The sequence below is a fragment of the Salmo salar genome, chromosome 26 (assembly GCF_965601325.2).
Source record: "Salmo salar chromosome 26, fSalSal1, whole genome shotgun sequence".
Classification (NCBI taxonomy): domain Eukaryota; kingdom Metazoa; phylum Chordata; class Actinopteri; order Salmoniformes; family Salmonidae; genus Salmo; species Salmo salar.
Window position 1 is genome coordinate 56,845,636 of NC_138316.1, and position 15,690 is coordinate 56,861,325.

The following is a 15,690-nucleotide window of genomic DNA, read 5'->3' on the forward strand; positions in this document are numbered from 1 at the left end:
CTAAATGATCCATAGTACGCCCATTTTAAAACGATTCGGCTCAACCCCCATTTGCTTTATATTGCAATATTTTATTACAGTGATCAGATTATGAACATGTATTTTGTCATGTGTTTTCATACCAATAAAGTTTTTAATATTTTATAAATGTATACTATTATTTCAATAACTAGATCTAGAACCTATGCTGTCATTAAGCTGTGTTGGTACAATGTTAACTAGCGTGTAGCTAACCTCTTCATAACAGGGTCATGCTAGTTAGACAGGAAACAGATGACAGCACTTCCAAACGGGAGATACTATCTGAACCTGTCCAGTGGTTGTTTTGTATACACTGTGATTTTAACTGATTTTGTATTTGTCAAAGGAACTAATCATTGTCTTTTGTTGAATTAGTATTTTTATATATATATTTGACGCTACATGCTGCCGTTGACAGATCAACTTATTGACAACACCTGCTATTGGATTAGAAAGGCCACATACAATAAAATCCAACTTTATTAGCAGCAATTTACACGTTATATCATTATATCATCTTTTCAGAGATTCTTATCTACTATGCCTACTAATCATTGACTTTATATATTACAATGCGGTTTTATACTTTGATTATTTCACATGCACACGAGAGAGAGAGAGAGAGAGAACCAAGCTGGCAACAAATCAATCCCTTTTGAAGGGAGTTTATGTAGGCCAATTGTAGGTAACGTTTAAATAAAATATCTATATATTCTTTGTTCAATAAAAAATATCCCACAGTTCCAGAAATCACCAGGTGCATTTCACCTTTCAAATCCAAACCAATATGAATTCATGACCTGCTGGTAAATGACAGTGTGTGTTGGCGACTGCATTTATGTTTCATGTGACAGGCACAGTTGGGCAGGCCAGTCAACTTACTAGCAACTCAAGCTATCTTACAGAGTAGCTAGCTAGCTAGCTAGCTAAAAGCTAGGCTATACTGTAGCTAGCGACCAAAACTGAATATTTATCATAACAAACGAATGTCATTACCATCATAATACACTAAAACATGAGATGACAGTCAGAAAGTATAATTGGGGCATCAGTCTACTCAGTGACACCCACAGAAAACATTGTGTGAACTCTTCACAGTTGTATTCTGCTAAATGACTAACATGTATTCTATATGAGTGTCACTGAAAATGCTGATACCCCAATGATACTTTCTGACTGTTGCCTCCCATTTTAGTGTATTGTGATGGTAATGACATTTGTTTGTAGGACCTCAATGCAATTCTGTCTAATACATCTACACTGTGAATTTAACTGATTTTGTATTTGTCAAAGGAACGAATCATTGTTTTTTGTTGAATTAATATATATAACAGCCTTCCAACTTCTACATTTATCTAGTCCACATTTTGCATGATTACACTATTTGTATTCATTTGCATCACTTTCTATGAGGGTGTCATATTCTTCGTCTTCTGATGAGGAGTAAGAAATATCGGACCAATATGCAGTGTGGTAAGTGTCCATACTTATATTTTTATTTAACCGGGAACACTAAACAAAACAAGAAAATGAACGACAGTCCTGTAAGGTACTACGACTATAAAAAGATACAACTACCCACAAAACCCATGGAAAAACACCCCTACTAAATAGGACCTTCAATTAGAGGCAACGAGGAACAGCTGCCTCCAATTGAAGGTCAGCCAAATTAACTAAACATAGAAATATAAGAACTAGAACGAACATAGAAATATATTAACATAGAACATAACCCCCCAAAACACACAAAACAAACACACCCCTGCCACGTCCTGACCAACTACAATAACAAAATGACCCCTTCTCTGGTCAGGACGTGACAGAGGGTCTTTTTTAAGGCGAACTGAAAATGACACTAGAGTCCCACAGTGGAGGTGTCATAATACCCATAAACCCAGCGCTCAGGGAAATGGTTCCAACTGTTTCCCCACCATAAATGTTTCCCATAGGGGATTTTAGAAACAATCAAGGTAAGGGCTGTGTTTTGCATAGGCTTACCCTGGCGTGATGTAAATGACTAACATGTAAATCTCCTACTATATTCCCGTTAAACTGAGACATCACATGACATCATGCCCACACCTCCAATTGACTCAAATTATGTCAATTAGCCTATCAGAAGCTTCTAAAGCCATGACATCATTTTCTGGAATTTTCCAAGCTGTTTAAAGGCACAGTCAACTTAGTGTATGTAAACTTCTGACCCACTGGAATTGTGAAACAGTGAATTATAAGTGAAATAATCTGTCTGTAAACAATTGTTGGAAAAGTTAATTGTGTCATGCACAAAGTAGATGTCCTAACCGACTTGCCAAAACTATAGTTTGTTAACAAGAAATGTGTGGAGTGGTTGAAAAAACGAGTTTTAATATCTCCAACCTAAGTGAATGTAAACTTCTGACTTCAACTGTATATCATTAATTATTCAAATCGACAAAACCATGATATTATGTCTGATTGTACGTTTGGTGAAAGTAAGGAGCATTACAAACCAGAGACATGGAGATAAGACAGATATTTTACACTTCTTTTACTTCCATCCCAAGGCTGTGTTACTACCACCCCACCGGCAGGTACCAAAGTAACATAGCAGTAGTTCAGTTATGGGTTCATTTAATTTAAACGTATTTACATTAGAAATGAAATGACCGTTGCTAATGGTATAGGACATACAGTGGGGAGAACAAGTATTTGATACACTGCCGATTTTGATTTAGTTGGTCTCATTCTTTCAACAGTTCCAATCCAAGAGCCAATGCTGTTTAGAAAATTCCAGGTGTTTCCCTTTCTTGGACGACATGAAATAGGGGTCTTTGGCCAGCCACACCAGTATTGAAATAGAGGTCTTTGGCCAGCCACACCAGTATTGAAATAGAGGTCTTTGGCCAGCCACACCAGTATTGAAATAGAGGTCTTTGGCCAGCCACACCAGTATTGAAATAGAGGTCTTTGGCCAGCCACACCAGTATTGAAATAGAGGTCTTTGGCCAGCCACACCAGTATTGAAATAGAGGTCTTTGGCCAGCCACACCAGTATTGAAATAGGGGTCTTTGGCCAGCCACACCAGTATTGAAATAGAGGTCTTTGGCCAGCCACACCAGTATTGAAATAGAGGTCTTTGGCCAGCCACACCAGTATTGAAATAGAAGTATTTGGCCAGCCACACCAGTATTGAAATAGAGCTATTTGGCCAGCCACACCAGTATTGAAATAGGGGTCTTTGGCCAGCCACACCAGTATTGAAATAGAGGTCTTTGGCCAGCCACACCAGTATTGAAATAGAGGTCTTTGGCCAGCCACACCAGTATTGAAATAGAGGTATTTGGCCAGCCACACCAGTATTGAAATAGATGTCTTTGGCCAGCCACACCAGTATTGAAATAGAGGTCTTTGGCCAGCCACACCAGTATTGAAATAGAGGTCTTTGGCCAGCCACACCAGTATTGAAATAGGGGTCTTTGGCCAGCCACACCAGTATTGAAATAGAGGTCTTTGGCCAGCCACACCAGTATTGAAATAGAGGTCTTTGGCCAGCCACACCAGTATTGAAAATAGGTCATGGCCAGGCACACCAGTATTGCAATAGAGGTCTTTGGCCAGCCACACCAGTATTGAAATAGAGGTCTTTGGCCAGCCACACCAGTATTGAAATAGAGGTATTTGGCCAGGCACACCAGTATTGAAATAGAGGTCTTTGGCCAGCCACACCAGTATTGAAATAGAGGTCTTTGGCCAGCCACACCAGTATTGAAATAGAGGTATTTGGCCAGCCACACCAGTATTGAAATAAAGGTCTTTGGCCAGCCACACCAGTATTGAAATAGGGGTCTTTGGCCAGCCACACCAGTATTGAAATAGAGGTCTTTGGCCAGCCACACCAGTATTGAAATAGAGGTCTTTGGCCAGCCACACCAGTATTGAAATAGAGGTCTTTGGCCAGCCACACCAGTATTGAGAATAGGTCATGGCCAGGCACACCAGTATTGCAATAGAGGTCTTTGGCCAGCCACACCAGTATTGAAATAGAGGTCTTTGGCCAGCCACACCAGTATTGAAACAGAGGTCTTTGGCCAGCCACACCAGTATTGAAATAGAGGTCTTTGGCCAGCCACACCAGTATTGAAATCGAGGTCTTTGGCCAGCCACACCAGTATTGAAATAGAGGTCTTTGGCCAGGCACACCAGTATTGAAATAGAGGTCTTTGGCCAGCCACAGCAGTATTGAAATAGAGGTCTTTGGCCAGCCACACCAGTATTGAAATAGAGGTCTTCGGCCAGCCACACCAGTGGTGGGTTTTGTGTTGAAAGAAGAATGTATAAGCAGAAAACAACCCCATAATTACTGTCATGACTGTCCTGATCAGGTCAGGGTACAGGAGACCACCACCCTACAGATTATCTCCCAAACCCCCAACAGAGGAGGAGAGATCTAGGGGTCTGAAGATGTGGGGGTTTTATGACCCCTCACGCCCATAATTAACCTTAGGCCACAGAGAAATTCCTTTGTCCTCACAATGGAGAACTGGCCTCAGAACATTAAACATGCAATAAAGGGACTTTGGAACAATGGTTTCCGTCGCCACAATGGTGGTCATGACGAGAGGTGGAATATGAAAATGTATGTAACTTTTGTATTGTTATTAAAGGTTAAGAGATGACATTATTATGAAAACATTGTACCTTTAAGAGTTTTCCCAGTATATGCCTGATGTTTCTACATTGTACGTTGTGTGGAAAATATCCAAATCAAAGAGAATGTTTTGGTAAAGATGAGATGTGAAGGTAGTGTCTAAAATAGGATTTTAGTCAAATCTAGGCCTTGCCCCTTAACTTGGTCCGCCCAGAGAATTGCCCTAAAGGCGGTTACGCCCACTTCTGACCCGAGGGTATAAGACAGGAGAGTGAAGAATTAACATAGGAGACTAATTGACCCCAAGCTGCAGCGAAGGTCTAACAAAGTCAACGAACCCCAAAACGAAACACAAGGTTGAAGACAAAGAAATCTTTTTCTACACGAGCTACGGACGAGTAGCTGTGTCTAAGCGGGTGAATTCAAGCCGAACCACCCAGCCTCCACTCTCCATTGAATCGTGGTATCTACACCGTTCGAGTCCGAAGCTGTGAGCTCTGAGCTACAGAGCTGTCTGTCCTCAGAAGACCCCTTTCAGATCAAGGGCGAGGGATCAGACCCCTAAGCCAAGAAGGACACTGACATCGTGAGGACAACCAGAGAGTTGCACCGGAGAAGTGCGTCATTGAGAAGCCTAAACGACACACGCGGAGCTTCCCACCTGAGACCTCCAACACGTAATTACATCATTATATTCTGACCCATAAGAGCGGCAGTTCGGGGCAAGGCTAGGTTTAAATAAGCATGGCTGACAAATGAACCAAATGTATATTTCTCTCGTGTACTTTCTTGGTTTCTCTCTCTTTTAAATCCCCATTTTGGGTAACACGTGCCATAGTGTGTTGGCCCGTTATACTAAGTCCTAATCAATAGCTATACTGTGTTTTGTGTATGTGTATTTTTATCATCATTTTAGCTTGCTAGTAAATAAATAATCAACTAAGATTGGTGTGGTAAACTCATTGGTGGGACCCGGGTCCGTGCAGATTCCCGGATTATGCGACGTTCAGACATGAGACAAGAGGTTGATTAATTTAGCGACTGTTGTAAAATCGATATTCTGATATCTTTTGAGTTAATTTGGGAAATAGAAACTCAATCCAAATACTGTTCCCATGGTGCCCCAGGTTGATGAGTTAATAACTGCTTGATTCATCGCTTAATTCATTTAATCACGCACTTATAAACCGTTAATCATTCGATGAGCAACAGTCGTCACATTAACTAATACAACGTCACGACACTACTGTAAAGAAAACAACCCCATACGTACTGTAAAGAAAACAACCCCATCAGAAATCTGATGTTAAGGCGTGATTTAGCTTCTACTGGTCCTGGGGCCATATTAAGGTCAATAGCATCATGAACTTCACCCAGTACCAGGACATTTTAGCCCAAAACCTGGTTACCTCTGCCAGGAGACTGAAACATGGCCGCAATTGGATTTTCCAGCAAGTCAATAAACCCAAGCACACATCAACATCTACAAGCAGGAGCAATGACTTCAGCTCAGTTGGCTAACTACCCTAAATATTCTGAAACTACTCCATATTTCCTAGCCTGGTCACAAATCGGTAAAAAAAATAAACTTCCTCATTATGACACACACCTCTCTATTGTCATTGGTTGCACTAATTGTACTGTTTGTCTACATAACCTGGTTCAAGTATTCATGACATCACCCTGAAGAAGGCACAGTGATGCTGAAACGTTGGTAAATACCCAATAAATGACTGGGAGTTTATATATATGGAGTGTGAGACTCTCTTTACTTTGATAGTTTATAGTTTATTCACCGTTAGTCAGCACCTCCACACAAACACATTATTCTGGGAGTGCATCAGCTCATGGTTTTAATTCAGATTCTAGAGTAACCCATAAGTGGATCAAAAGTACATTTTTAAAAGACACAGATATTTCAAACAAGGTTTTAATTTTGATTTCTTTCTTTCTTTTATTGTGTGAGTTTGGTCCCAGTGTGCTTGTGGACATTCTCCCTTGTTGTCACCCATTTGAATATATGTGAAATACTGGTGGAAGAGAGACAATGTTCACCCAGAAAACTGATCCAATAAAGATAACACTTTTTGAATTTGAAAACCAACAAAAAACAAAGCCTCAGCTGTTTCTTCTCGTTTAGGTGGATATCAAACCCTGTGTGGTTGTTTTGGTAACACCTGGCCTACCCTCTCTTCCAGGTGGTTCTCCCAGGGTATGTGGAGGCCTTCCCTCATCCTGGCTACCCTCTCTTCCAGGTGGTTCTCCCAGGGTATGTAGAGGCCTTCCCTCATCCTGGCTACCAACTCTTCCAGGTGGTTCTCCCAGGGTATGTGGAGGCCTTCCCTCATCCTGGCTACCCTCTCTTCCAGGTGGTTCTCCCAGGGTATGTGGAGGCCTTCCCTCATCCTGGCTACCCTCTCTTCCAGGTGGTTCTCCCAGGGTATGTGGAGGCCTTCCCTCATCCTGGCTACCCTCTCTTCCAGGTGGTTCTCCCAGGGTATGTAGAGGCCTTCCCTCATCCTGGCTACGCTCAAGGAATCTCCCCCAGACTCCCCTACACTATGCCAGGCCATGGAGCCACCCCCCACCCCAACCACAGCCACATCCTAGATAAGCCTACCCGATGTTGGGGAAGCCCCGAGACAGAGTCCCCCTCAACAGTCTCTGGTCCGCCCTGGTCCAGGCCAACCACCAGACCACCAGATAGCAAAGCTGGCCAAGAAGCAGACAGACATGTTTGAGTTCCAGGAGAAATCCCTCCCTCTAGTGGCCAGAAGGTGGAATAGCAGCACTCTCTTTCCTGAACCGTTGTAGCACCAGAGATTAAATTCAGTTGTTTTTATATTTGTATATTAAGATATACAATCCTCTCTCTTTCTATCTCCCATTGTGTGAAAAAAGCCCATTGCTCTGATGTGTTTCACCATCTTTACATTGTACATATGTCATTCCCACATTTGAAGACCTGTAATAATGAAAGATGAGTGTTGGTTTATCCAGGACAGTATCCTTAGCAACCCACAGAGGAGTATGTGAGTACAGTGAGTTGAGATCTGCCACCATGTTTGAAAGAAACACACTTTTCAGAACACGTGTGCCTCATAAATTGTTGTTATTGTGTCGACAAACACTTGAATCAGAAGGATGCCAACAACAATTTCACTTGTTTCTTGACAATGCCTCCAAACTGCCTTTAACAATGAACGTGATTATAAATCCAGTACCGTAGCCCTTTCCTTGGACACAGTAAAGTTGGACTGGGTTTAACACAACTGTATATAAATGTCATGTGTTTCTAAACAGAAAGGAGAGAGGACTCTTTAAACGCTGACACGATGCTCAGTTAGATTTCTCTTTTCTTTAGCACTTGATACATAAGCCAAATGAAATCATACATTAACCACAGAATCCACTCAGCAAATGTTACAGAAAGTATGTATTGCACTGTAATGATTCTACATAACACTGTCATATCTGTGTTCTACACAATACATTTCTACATTCTGTAGTGTTTGCTCATTTTCTTTCCCCTAGTAATGATCAGATAAGATAAAATCCAGACTGACACTTTAACACTTTAGGATTGGAGATGTGCATCTCTGTTATAATGAACAAAATCCCCAGGAGTGTGTCACGTCCTGACCATAGTAAGATGTTATTTTCTATGGTAGAGTTGGTCAGGGCGTGACAGGGGGTGTTTTTCTATGTTTTGTATATCTATGTTCATGTTCTAGTTTTGTATTTCTATGTTGGATTTGTTTAGGATGATCTCCAATTAGAGGCAGCTGGTTCTCGTTGTGTCTAACTGGAGATCATACTTAAGTAGGGTTTTTTTCCACCTGGGTTTCTGGGAGATTGTTTTTGAGTAGTGTATGTTTCACCTCTGCGACACGGTTTGTTGTTTTTGTTACTTCAGTTTATTGTTTATGTATTGCATAGTTTCACGCTGAAAATAAAATGTGGAATGACACACACGCTACACTTTGGTCGGCTCATTCCTACGACAGCCGTGACAGGGATTGGCACAATGTCCTCTAGTAGGTATAATGGTACAATGCTGTTCCATATGGACAGAGGTGGACTGGGACACTGGTTTGACCTTTGAAGACCAAGGTCATCTGACAGTAGTGCATCCTTGGTATCAAAGTGCGAATGTCTATCCCGATGAGTTTGATCTCCTCCTTGATGATTATACTGTAACTTTAACGTTTCATTTAGATTTTTAACGAGAACCAGTTGAAATGCACTTTATCCTAAAGGTATATGTCTGTTATGTTAACTGTTGCTGAACACAAAGGTGAAAAGGTCAGGGCAGCTCCCAGTCCTGGTGTTTTGTCCTCTCGTTTCCAGTGAGTGAACACATATTGTCGGACGGTTGCTCCTTCGGAAAAGTATTCAGACCCCTTCTCTTTTTCAACATTTTGTTATGTTACAGCCTTATTCTGAAATGTATTAAATACATTTGTTTTCCTCATCAATCTACACACAATACCCCATAATGTCAAATACTTGTTTTTAAAAAATGTTTTTATTTTTTTTGCAAAATGTATTAAGAATAAAAACAGAAATACCTTATTTACATAAGTATTCAGACCCTTTGCTATGAGACTCAAAATGGAGCTCAGCTGCGTCCTGTTTTCCTTGATCATCCGTTTCTTAAACTTGATTGTATTGTACCGTATTGTACTGTATTGTACTGTATTGTAAAATAAACCCTTTCTGTCTGTCTGTAGATGATGACCAGATTTGTGTAGAAATGAACACATTTCCCATTGTTAATGCTGATACGTCAGTCTGAAGAGAGAAACAGGATACTAGATTGAGATTTGAATCTTTGCAGATTAACTCAATAAAAGTGATGACAGATTGGCTATTTGATGGTGAATGTGGTTTGTGACTTTAATTTAGGATTTATTTCTGAATGTAAACTGGGTGGTTCGAAGCACTGAATGCTGATTGGCTGACCGCTGTGGTATATCAGAACGTAAACCACAGGTATGACAAAACATTTATCTTTACTGCTCTAATTACATTGGTAACCAGTTTATAATAGCAATAAGGCACCTCTGGGGTTTGTGATATATGGCCAATATACCACGGCTAAGCTTTATTGGCCATATACTCTACATTGCTTTGGTGCCTTCAGAACAGCCCTTAGCCGTGGTATATTGGCCATATACTCTACATTGCTTTGGTGCCTTCAGAACAGCCCTTAGCCGTGGTATATTGGCCATATACTCTACATTGCTTTGGTGCCTTCAGAACAGCCCTTAGCCGTGGTATATTGGCCGTATACCACACCTCCTCAGGCCTTATTGCTGAAATATAAATAGGTGTTAATCAAAGGGATTCTGATGAGATACAAGCATTATTGTTTTTTCCCTGATTTGAATCCTTCTCTTCTCAGTTGTTGGTTGAGAGATGTATGAAGGTTGCTAAGGAAGTCATCTATGGGAGGGAAAGAGAATCAATCAATTTATAAAGTGTTGGCACTAATTCTCCAGAGGTCTACCATTATAATAGACAACAGCATCAGACACCCTAACATGCGTGGCTGTCACATATACTGTAGGAGGTCATTGTAAATAACAATTTGTTCTTATCTGACTTGCCTAATTAAATAAAGGTTAAATAAAACAATAACAAATAAATAATGCTAGGACGTACTTTATAAAACAGCACGTTTGAAGTCAGATTGTCATGAAAAATGACAATGTGAACAAAATATGAATATGAAGTTATTTTCATTGCATTATTTGAGGTCTGACAACACTGCATCTTTTTAGTTATTTTGACCAGTTTTCATTTTCTGCAAATAAATGCCCTAAAGGACAATATTTTAATTTGGAATTTGGGAGAAATGTTGTCAGTAGTACATAGAATAAAACTAAAATGTTAATTTTACCCAAACACGTACATATAAATGGTAAAACCAGAGAAACTGATCATTTGGCAGTGGTCTCTTAATGTTTTCCAGAGCTGTACATATATGGATGAGTGATGTCAGAGCGGCATGGACTGAGATACCATAGAATAGCATAGAATACAGTATATATACATATGAGATGAGTAATGCCAGATATGTAAACATTATTAAAGTGACTAGTGCTCCATTTATTAAAATGTCCAGTGATTTCTAGTCTATATCTATCGGCAGCAGCCTCTAATGTGCTAGTGATGGCTGTTTAACAGTCTGATGGCCTTGAGATAGAAGGTGTTTTTCAGTCTCTCTGTCCCAGCTTTGATGCACCTGTACTGACTTCACCGTCTGGATGATAGCGGGGTGAACAGGTAGTGGCTCGGGGGGTTGTTGTCCTTGATGATATTTTTGGCCTTCCTGTGACAACGTGTGCTGTAGTTGTCCTGGAGGGCGTGTAGTTTTCCCCCAGTAATGGGTTGGGCAGACCGCACCACCCTCTGGAGAGCCTTGCGGTTGCGGGCTGTGCAGTTGCCGTACAAGGCGCTGATACAGGATGCTCTCAATTGTGCATCTGTAAAAGTTTGTGAGGGTTTTAGGTATAAAGCCAAATTCTTTAGCCTCCTGAGGTTGAAGAGGCTCTGCTGCGCCTTCTTCACCACACTATCTGTGTGGGTGGTCCATTTCAGTTTGTCTGTGATGTGTATGCCAAGGAACTTGAAGCTTTCCACCTTCTCAGTGATGTCCTTGTCGCATCGCGCACTAGTGTCTCCGGTGGCAGGCCGGGTAGAAAAAGGGGTAAAATAAAAATAAAAAGAGAGAGAATACTGTTATGTTGAAAGAACGAGACCAGCTAAATTCTTTATAAACTGCTGGGGTGTTTATTAGGTACAGCTCTCCTCACATTCATAACAGGAAGCAGATACGGTGGCTCCCATAGGACAGATAATGTGAGTCAAAAGGAACACACAACAATAATACACAAGGGCTACATAGTGAACATAACAAATGCAACTGTTTATTATTGATTCTCATGACAATACAATGTTGCTTTACTTTTGTTTGTAAACAATGTAATGGTAAACAAACACTGTATAACCTCAGAACGTGGTTAAAACTAATGTTGATATCATGGATGGTCAGTCCTTACATCCAGAGGTCTATCTATGCATTTGAGTGGTTACATTTCTCCAGCCCCATCCCTCAGCTTTTTACCAAATCAGTGGCAGGGTGGCTGCTTCTTTTTTTGACTACGGATTTAACGCATATTGTTAAAAAACGTTTCAAATTAAATCATGCTGACAGATTTGAATGAGATTGTATTTTAATTTTTCTTATCTGTGCTGTTTTGCACCACGGAAATATTGCATTGAGAGCCAAAACTAATCATATAGATCGCTAGAAGACTGGATGATCAAGTCCAAGACAAAATATCCAAAATTTGCAAGGCACCCAAACTTTGTCAAATGTGAGTTCTCAGTGAAACAAAGCTTTAGGTATGTTATTTATCAGATTGTTGCATTATCAACCTTAGTGTGCATTTGTGAGCTTTGTACTCTCCCATTCCTGGTCATTATAATATAAACCGTAATGTACAATATTTGCTATCAGGCCTTTGTGCTAAAGTCAAGCATTTGATGAATTAAAAGGTACAATGTTCTCATTTGCTATGCTTTTCTTTATTGATTAACAGAATGCTCAGTGTTACATAGGAATCATTTAAATGGTATTACTTTACTCAGGTTTTTCAAAATAATATCTGACTAACACAATGCAATATAATACCTTATAACCCTTTGGTATATTCAGAAAAAAATAAACCTGCTGCTAAAATATCATTTCTATAATTCAATTGTTAATTGATTGAAAACAACATTAAAGAAAACTTTCTAAATGATCTCTGACAGTGACTTTATGATATAAAAGTTAACATTGAGTGTCAGAAAAATATTTAGAAATTAAACAGATAAATTGCCATGCAAAAGCTAATATCTGGAACAATGTTGGGCTGATTCTGCCTCTCCAATTCAGGTTTTTAATTGCCATACCAGAGGTAGAGGGGCATACCATTGTTCCCAGCATTCAGATTTTTATCGATGAGGATCAAGCCGGCCTCCATATAAGGACAATCTTCCTTGTTGTTGGATGTAACGGTCAAGGCCTTGATAGGGAGAGATCCTTCTTTCTTGAACCAGACCATCACTGGCTTACCGCTTGTTCCCTCGTTGAGGTTAACATTCACCACGGTGAAACCACGCTTCCTTAGGCTGGAATCCTGCTTATGGTCGATGGAGGCATTCATCTCAGTGAGCCAGCCGTCCATTTCGGTGGATTGACGGTACCAGAGGAAGATAGGGTTTCCTCCAGAATCTCTATTGAGATCTTCATCCAGCCGGATGTAGCCCTCGTTGAAAAGGTTGATGTCATCTTGGAATGAGGTGGTGGCAGCAACGTCACAGATGTAGGTCTCACTCTTTCTCTTCAACCAGAGGGTGATGAAATCTCCTGAGTTACCGCGGTTCAGATTGCATGGTAGCCTTTCCCAGCCGAGTTTGAACTGAGTGGCTTCTTCGTTCTCATCAGTGGTGAGGAAGAGATCTACAATGGGAATGTTATACTTAGGGCTTGCACCACTAGAGTACCACAGATGGATGACGTCTCCGTCTGTTCCAGAGTTGAGGTTTACTGGGAGCTCAGTGAACCTTGCTTTTTTCAGGCCATCTTTCATTGCATCAGTGAATGAAAACTGGACTCTGGTGATGGGTTCACCATTGCCCATTCTGAACCACATGTAAACAATGGTGGTGGATGAAGTGCCTTGGTTGAGGTTGACATTTATCATGTGAAAGCCTTGGTCACGAAGCTGAAGCTCTTTTTCAGGGCTAGTGGAGATTGCAATTTCTGTGATGTATTTAGAAGCCATTTTGTGTCGTTGGAGACAAGTGTCTGTAAAGGAAGAATACAGAGTGACATTGGTCAACACCTCCTGTGTAGCAAGAAACAACACACTAACAACACCAAAGACCAGGACATAAGTATAAAGTATAAAATATAAGTATAAGTATAAAATATGAAGGAATTAGCGGCCAGCTTTACTAAGTATTTTCTCCAGGTGTTCTAAAGGGGATACATGGCTTGTGAAAATGATGACTTCAAGGATGCACCAAAACACCCTGAACAGATACTAAAACAGACAGTTGGGCTCGGCTGAGTCAAATGATTTATTATAATAATATATCAATGAATTGGTTTACTGAAAAAACAACAGTAAAAGGTATTTGTTTTCCTCTTACATCAATTATGATCCAAATTGAAGACTCTGATTCTTTGATCATCTGAATCAGGTGTTATGGTGCTAGTGGAACAAGTGAAACCCATGTATCCCACCACCACCCTGCCCTTTATAGTAACACAGACATACTCATATACACATCAGAACCCTTCATTGGAAGTAATTTCTTTACCAGCGATGTTGTGTTCTTCCTCTGTTCTGGAGAGTCTTCTCTGGTGAAAGTGTCTTCTCTGGGTGAAAGTGTCTTCTCTGGGAGAAAGTGTTTTCACATCGAAGAGCTGAGTGTCTCTTTTATACATTTTACCCAGTTAAGTTGGCAAATGATTCACCTATCAGAGTTCTACAGAATAGATATTCCAAGGAACTTTATCATTCCTCCTCCTCAGACTACACCCCTCCTCTAGTCACGTCTCAACCTGTCTATCCAGTACCCAGTTCATGCTCTCCTTTTGACCCTGACCTTAAAGTTGGAATCCATTTAGGTGAAACTGCCACGTCGGTTTGTGATATTACACCACAGATGTTAATTCAAACAACAAAGAAAAAAAAATGATGATCGGACATCGTTCCACATGATTACCTGAACAATAGAAAAGCAGAGTATGTACTACGATTTTGTATTTGTTATTTATATATACATATTGTTTTAGAGGGTAGATCATATTTAATATTGCAGATAGCTAGTGGCTTCTATCAGTGTAATTGTCTGCATCATTTCCAATCCCCCATATATATATATTTTTATAATATTTTCTTTATGTATTATTTTGCCCCTGACCCTACCACCCCTCCCCACATTAGAGTAAACTAATTGACATCAATACTTAAGCTTCTACTTCCAGCTTATACATACTATATACATTTTACAGACACAGTATATTTTACATTAGTTATCTTTATTTTGTACCACCATTCAGCTCCCCTCAACTCCTCCCATCTATCTCTGAAGAACATCCAGTTAGGATTTATTTCTATTTGCGATATATTTTTCAACTCTGCTGTGATGTTTCACAGAAGTTCTGAACCTTTCGATTCTCATAGTTTCTACAGATTGTAAATTAAAGATAAACATTTTGCTAAGAGTATGAAAATAATATTGATCGATTGACTATGACTTTTTAAATCACCCAGCAGTGCTATATGCAAATAGCAATTCTTCAGCAATTCCTGAACCTGTGACCAAAAACAACCTGGGCAGTACCAAAATAAGTGATCTAAGGATTCTGACTCTTCTCAGCAACACCTGCAGAGCTGGGATGGTTGTATCCCCCATATATATAACATTCTATTGGTTGAGAGAATGTTGTATAATAATTACAAATATACGTTTTTAATCCGGGGTCATTTTATGAATCAGTTCATAAACTAAGGATTTGATACATTGGAAATTTCTTCCAAACCATTTTGCAAACTGGTATATTTTTTTTATCACAATTTTCTTTAACCAATTTTGTTTCTTAACCCTTAGCCTAAAATGTTTGGGGCCACGAGGAAATCTAATTAACATAATAAAATAATCCCCATAAAATCTGTCTGTTTCGGCTATAGATATCAGGTGCATTGTATGGGTCACAATCCACCACATCAGCAGATGTTGCAATTCCGCATCTTAGTGAAAAGTGGCAGAGCTAGAGTGGTGTTTGTCAGACCATGAGACATCCTGAAAATCTGTCTTCTCATGAAAACGTCTGTAGGCATCTGAACGGTTTGGTCAACAAACTAATATGACCTACAAACTAATATGACCAACGACCAACAAACTAATATGACCAACAAACTAATATGACCAACAAACTAATATGATCAACAAACTAATATGACCAAAAACT

General features: G+C 40.0%; 1 protein-coding gene across 1 annotated transcript; it reads right to left on the minus strand.

The window, feature by feature from the left end:
• Nucleotides 1–12,500: 12,500 nt before the first annotated feature.
• On the minus strand, nt 12,501–14,175 carry LOC106592799 (uncharacterized). The gene is made up of 2 exons (XM_014184132.3): nt 14,034–14,175; nt 12,501–13,515 (listed from the first exon to the last, which is right to left on the minus strand). The coding sequence occupies exons 1-2, from the start codon at nt 14,158–14,160 to the stop codon at nt 12,605–12,607; spliced, it is 1,038 nt and encodes a 345-aa protein (XP_014039607.3). The 5' UTR covers nt 14,161–14,175; the 3' UTR covers nt 12,501–12,604.
• Nucleotides 14,176–15,690: the final 1,515 nt, after the last annotated feature.

Bases quoted from the DNA above. Each gene is read 5' to 3' on its own strand.
- LOC106592799 (XM_014184132.3), bottom strand. From the start codon at position 14,160: ATGTATAAAAGAGACACTCAGCTCTTCGATGTGAAAACACTTTCTCCC. The intron at 13,516-14,033 runs GTAAAGAAATTA...CTTCCTTTACAG, and splicing joins GGAAGAACACAACATCGCTG to ACACTTGTCTCCAACGACAC.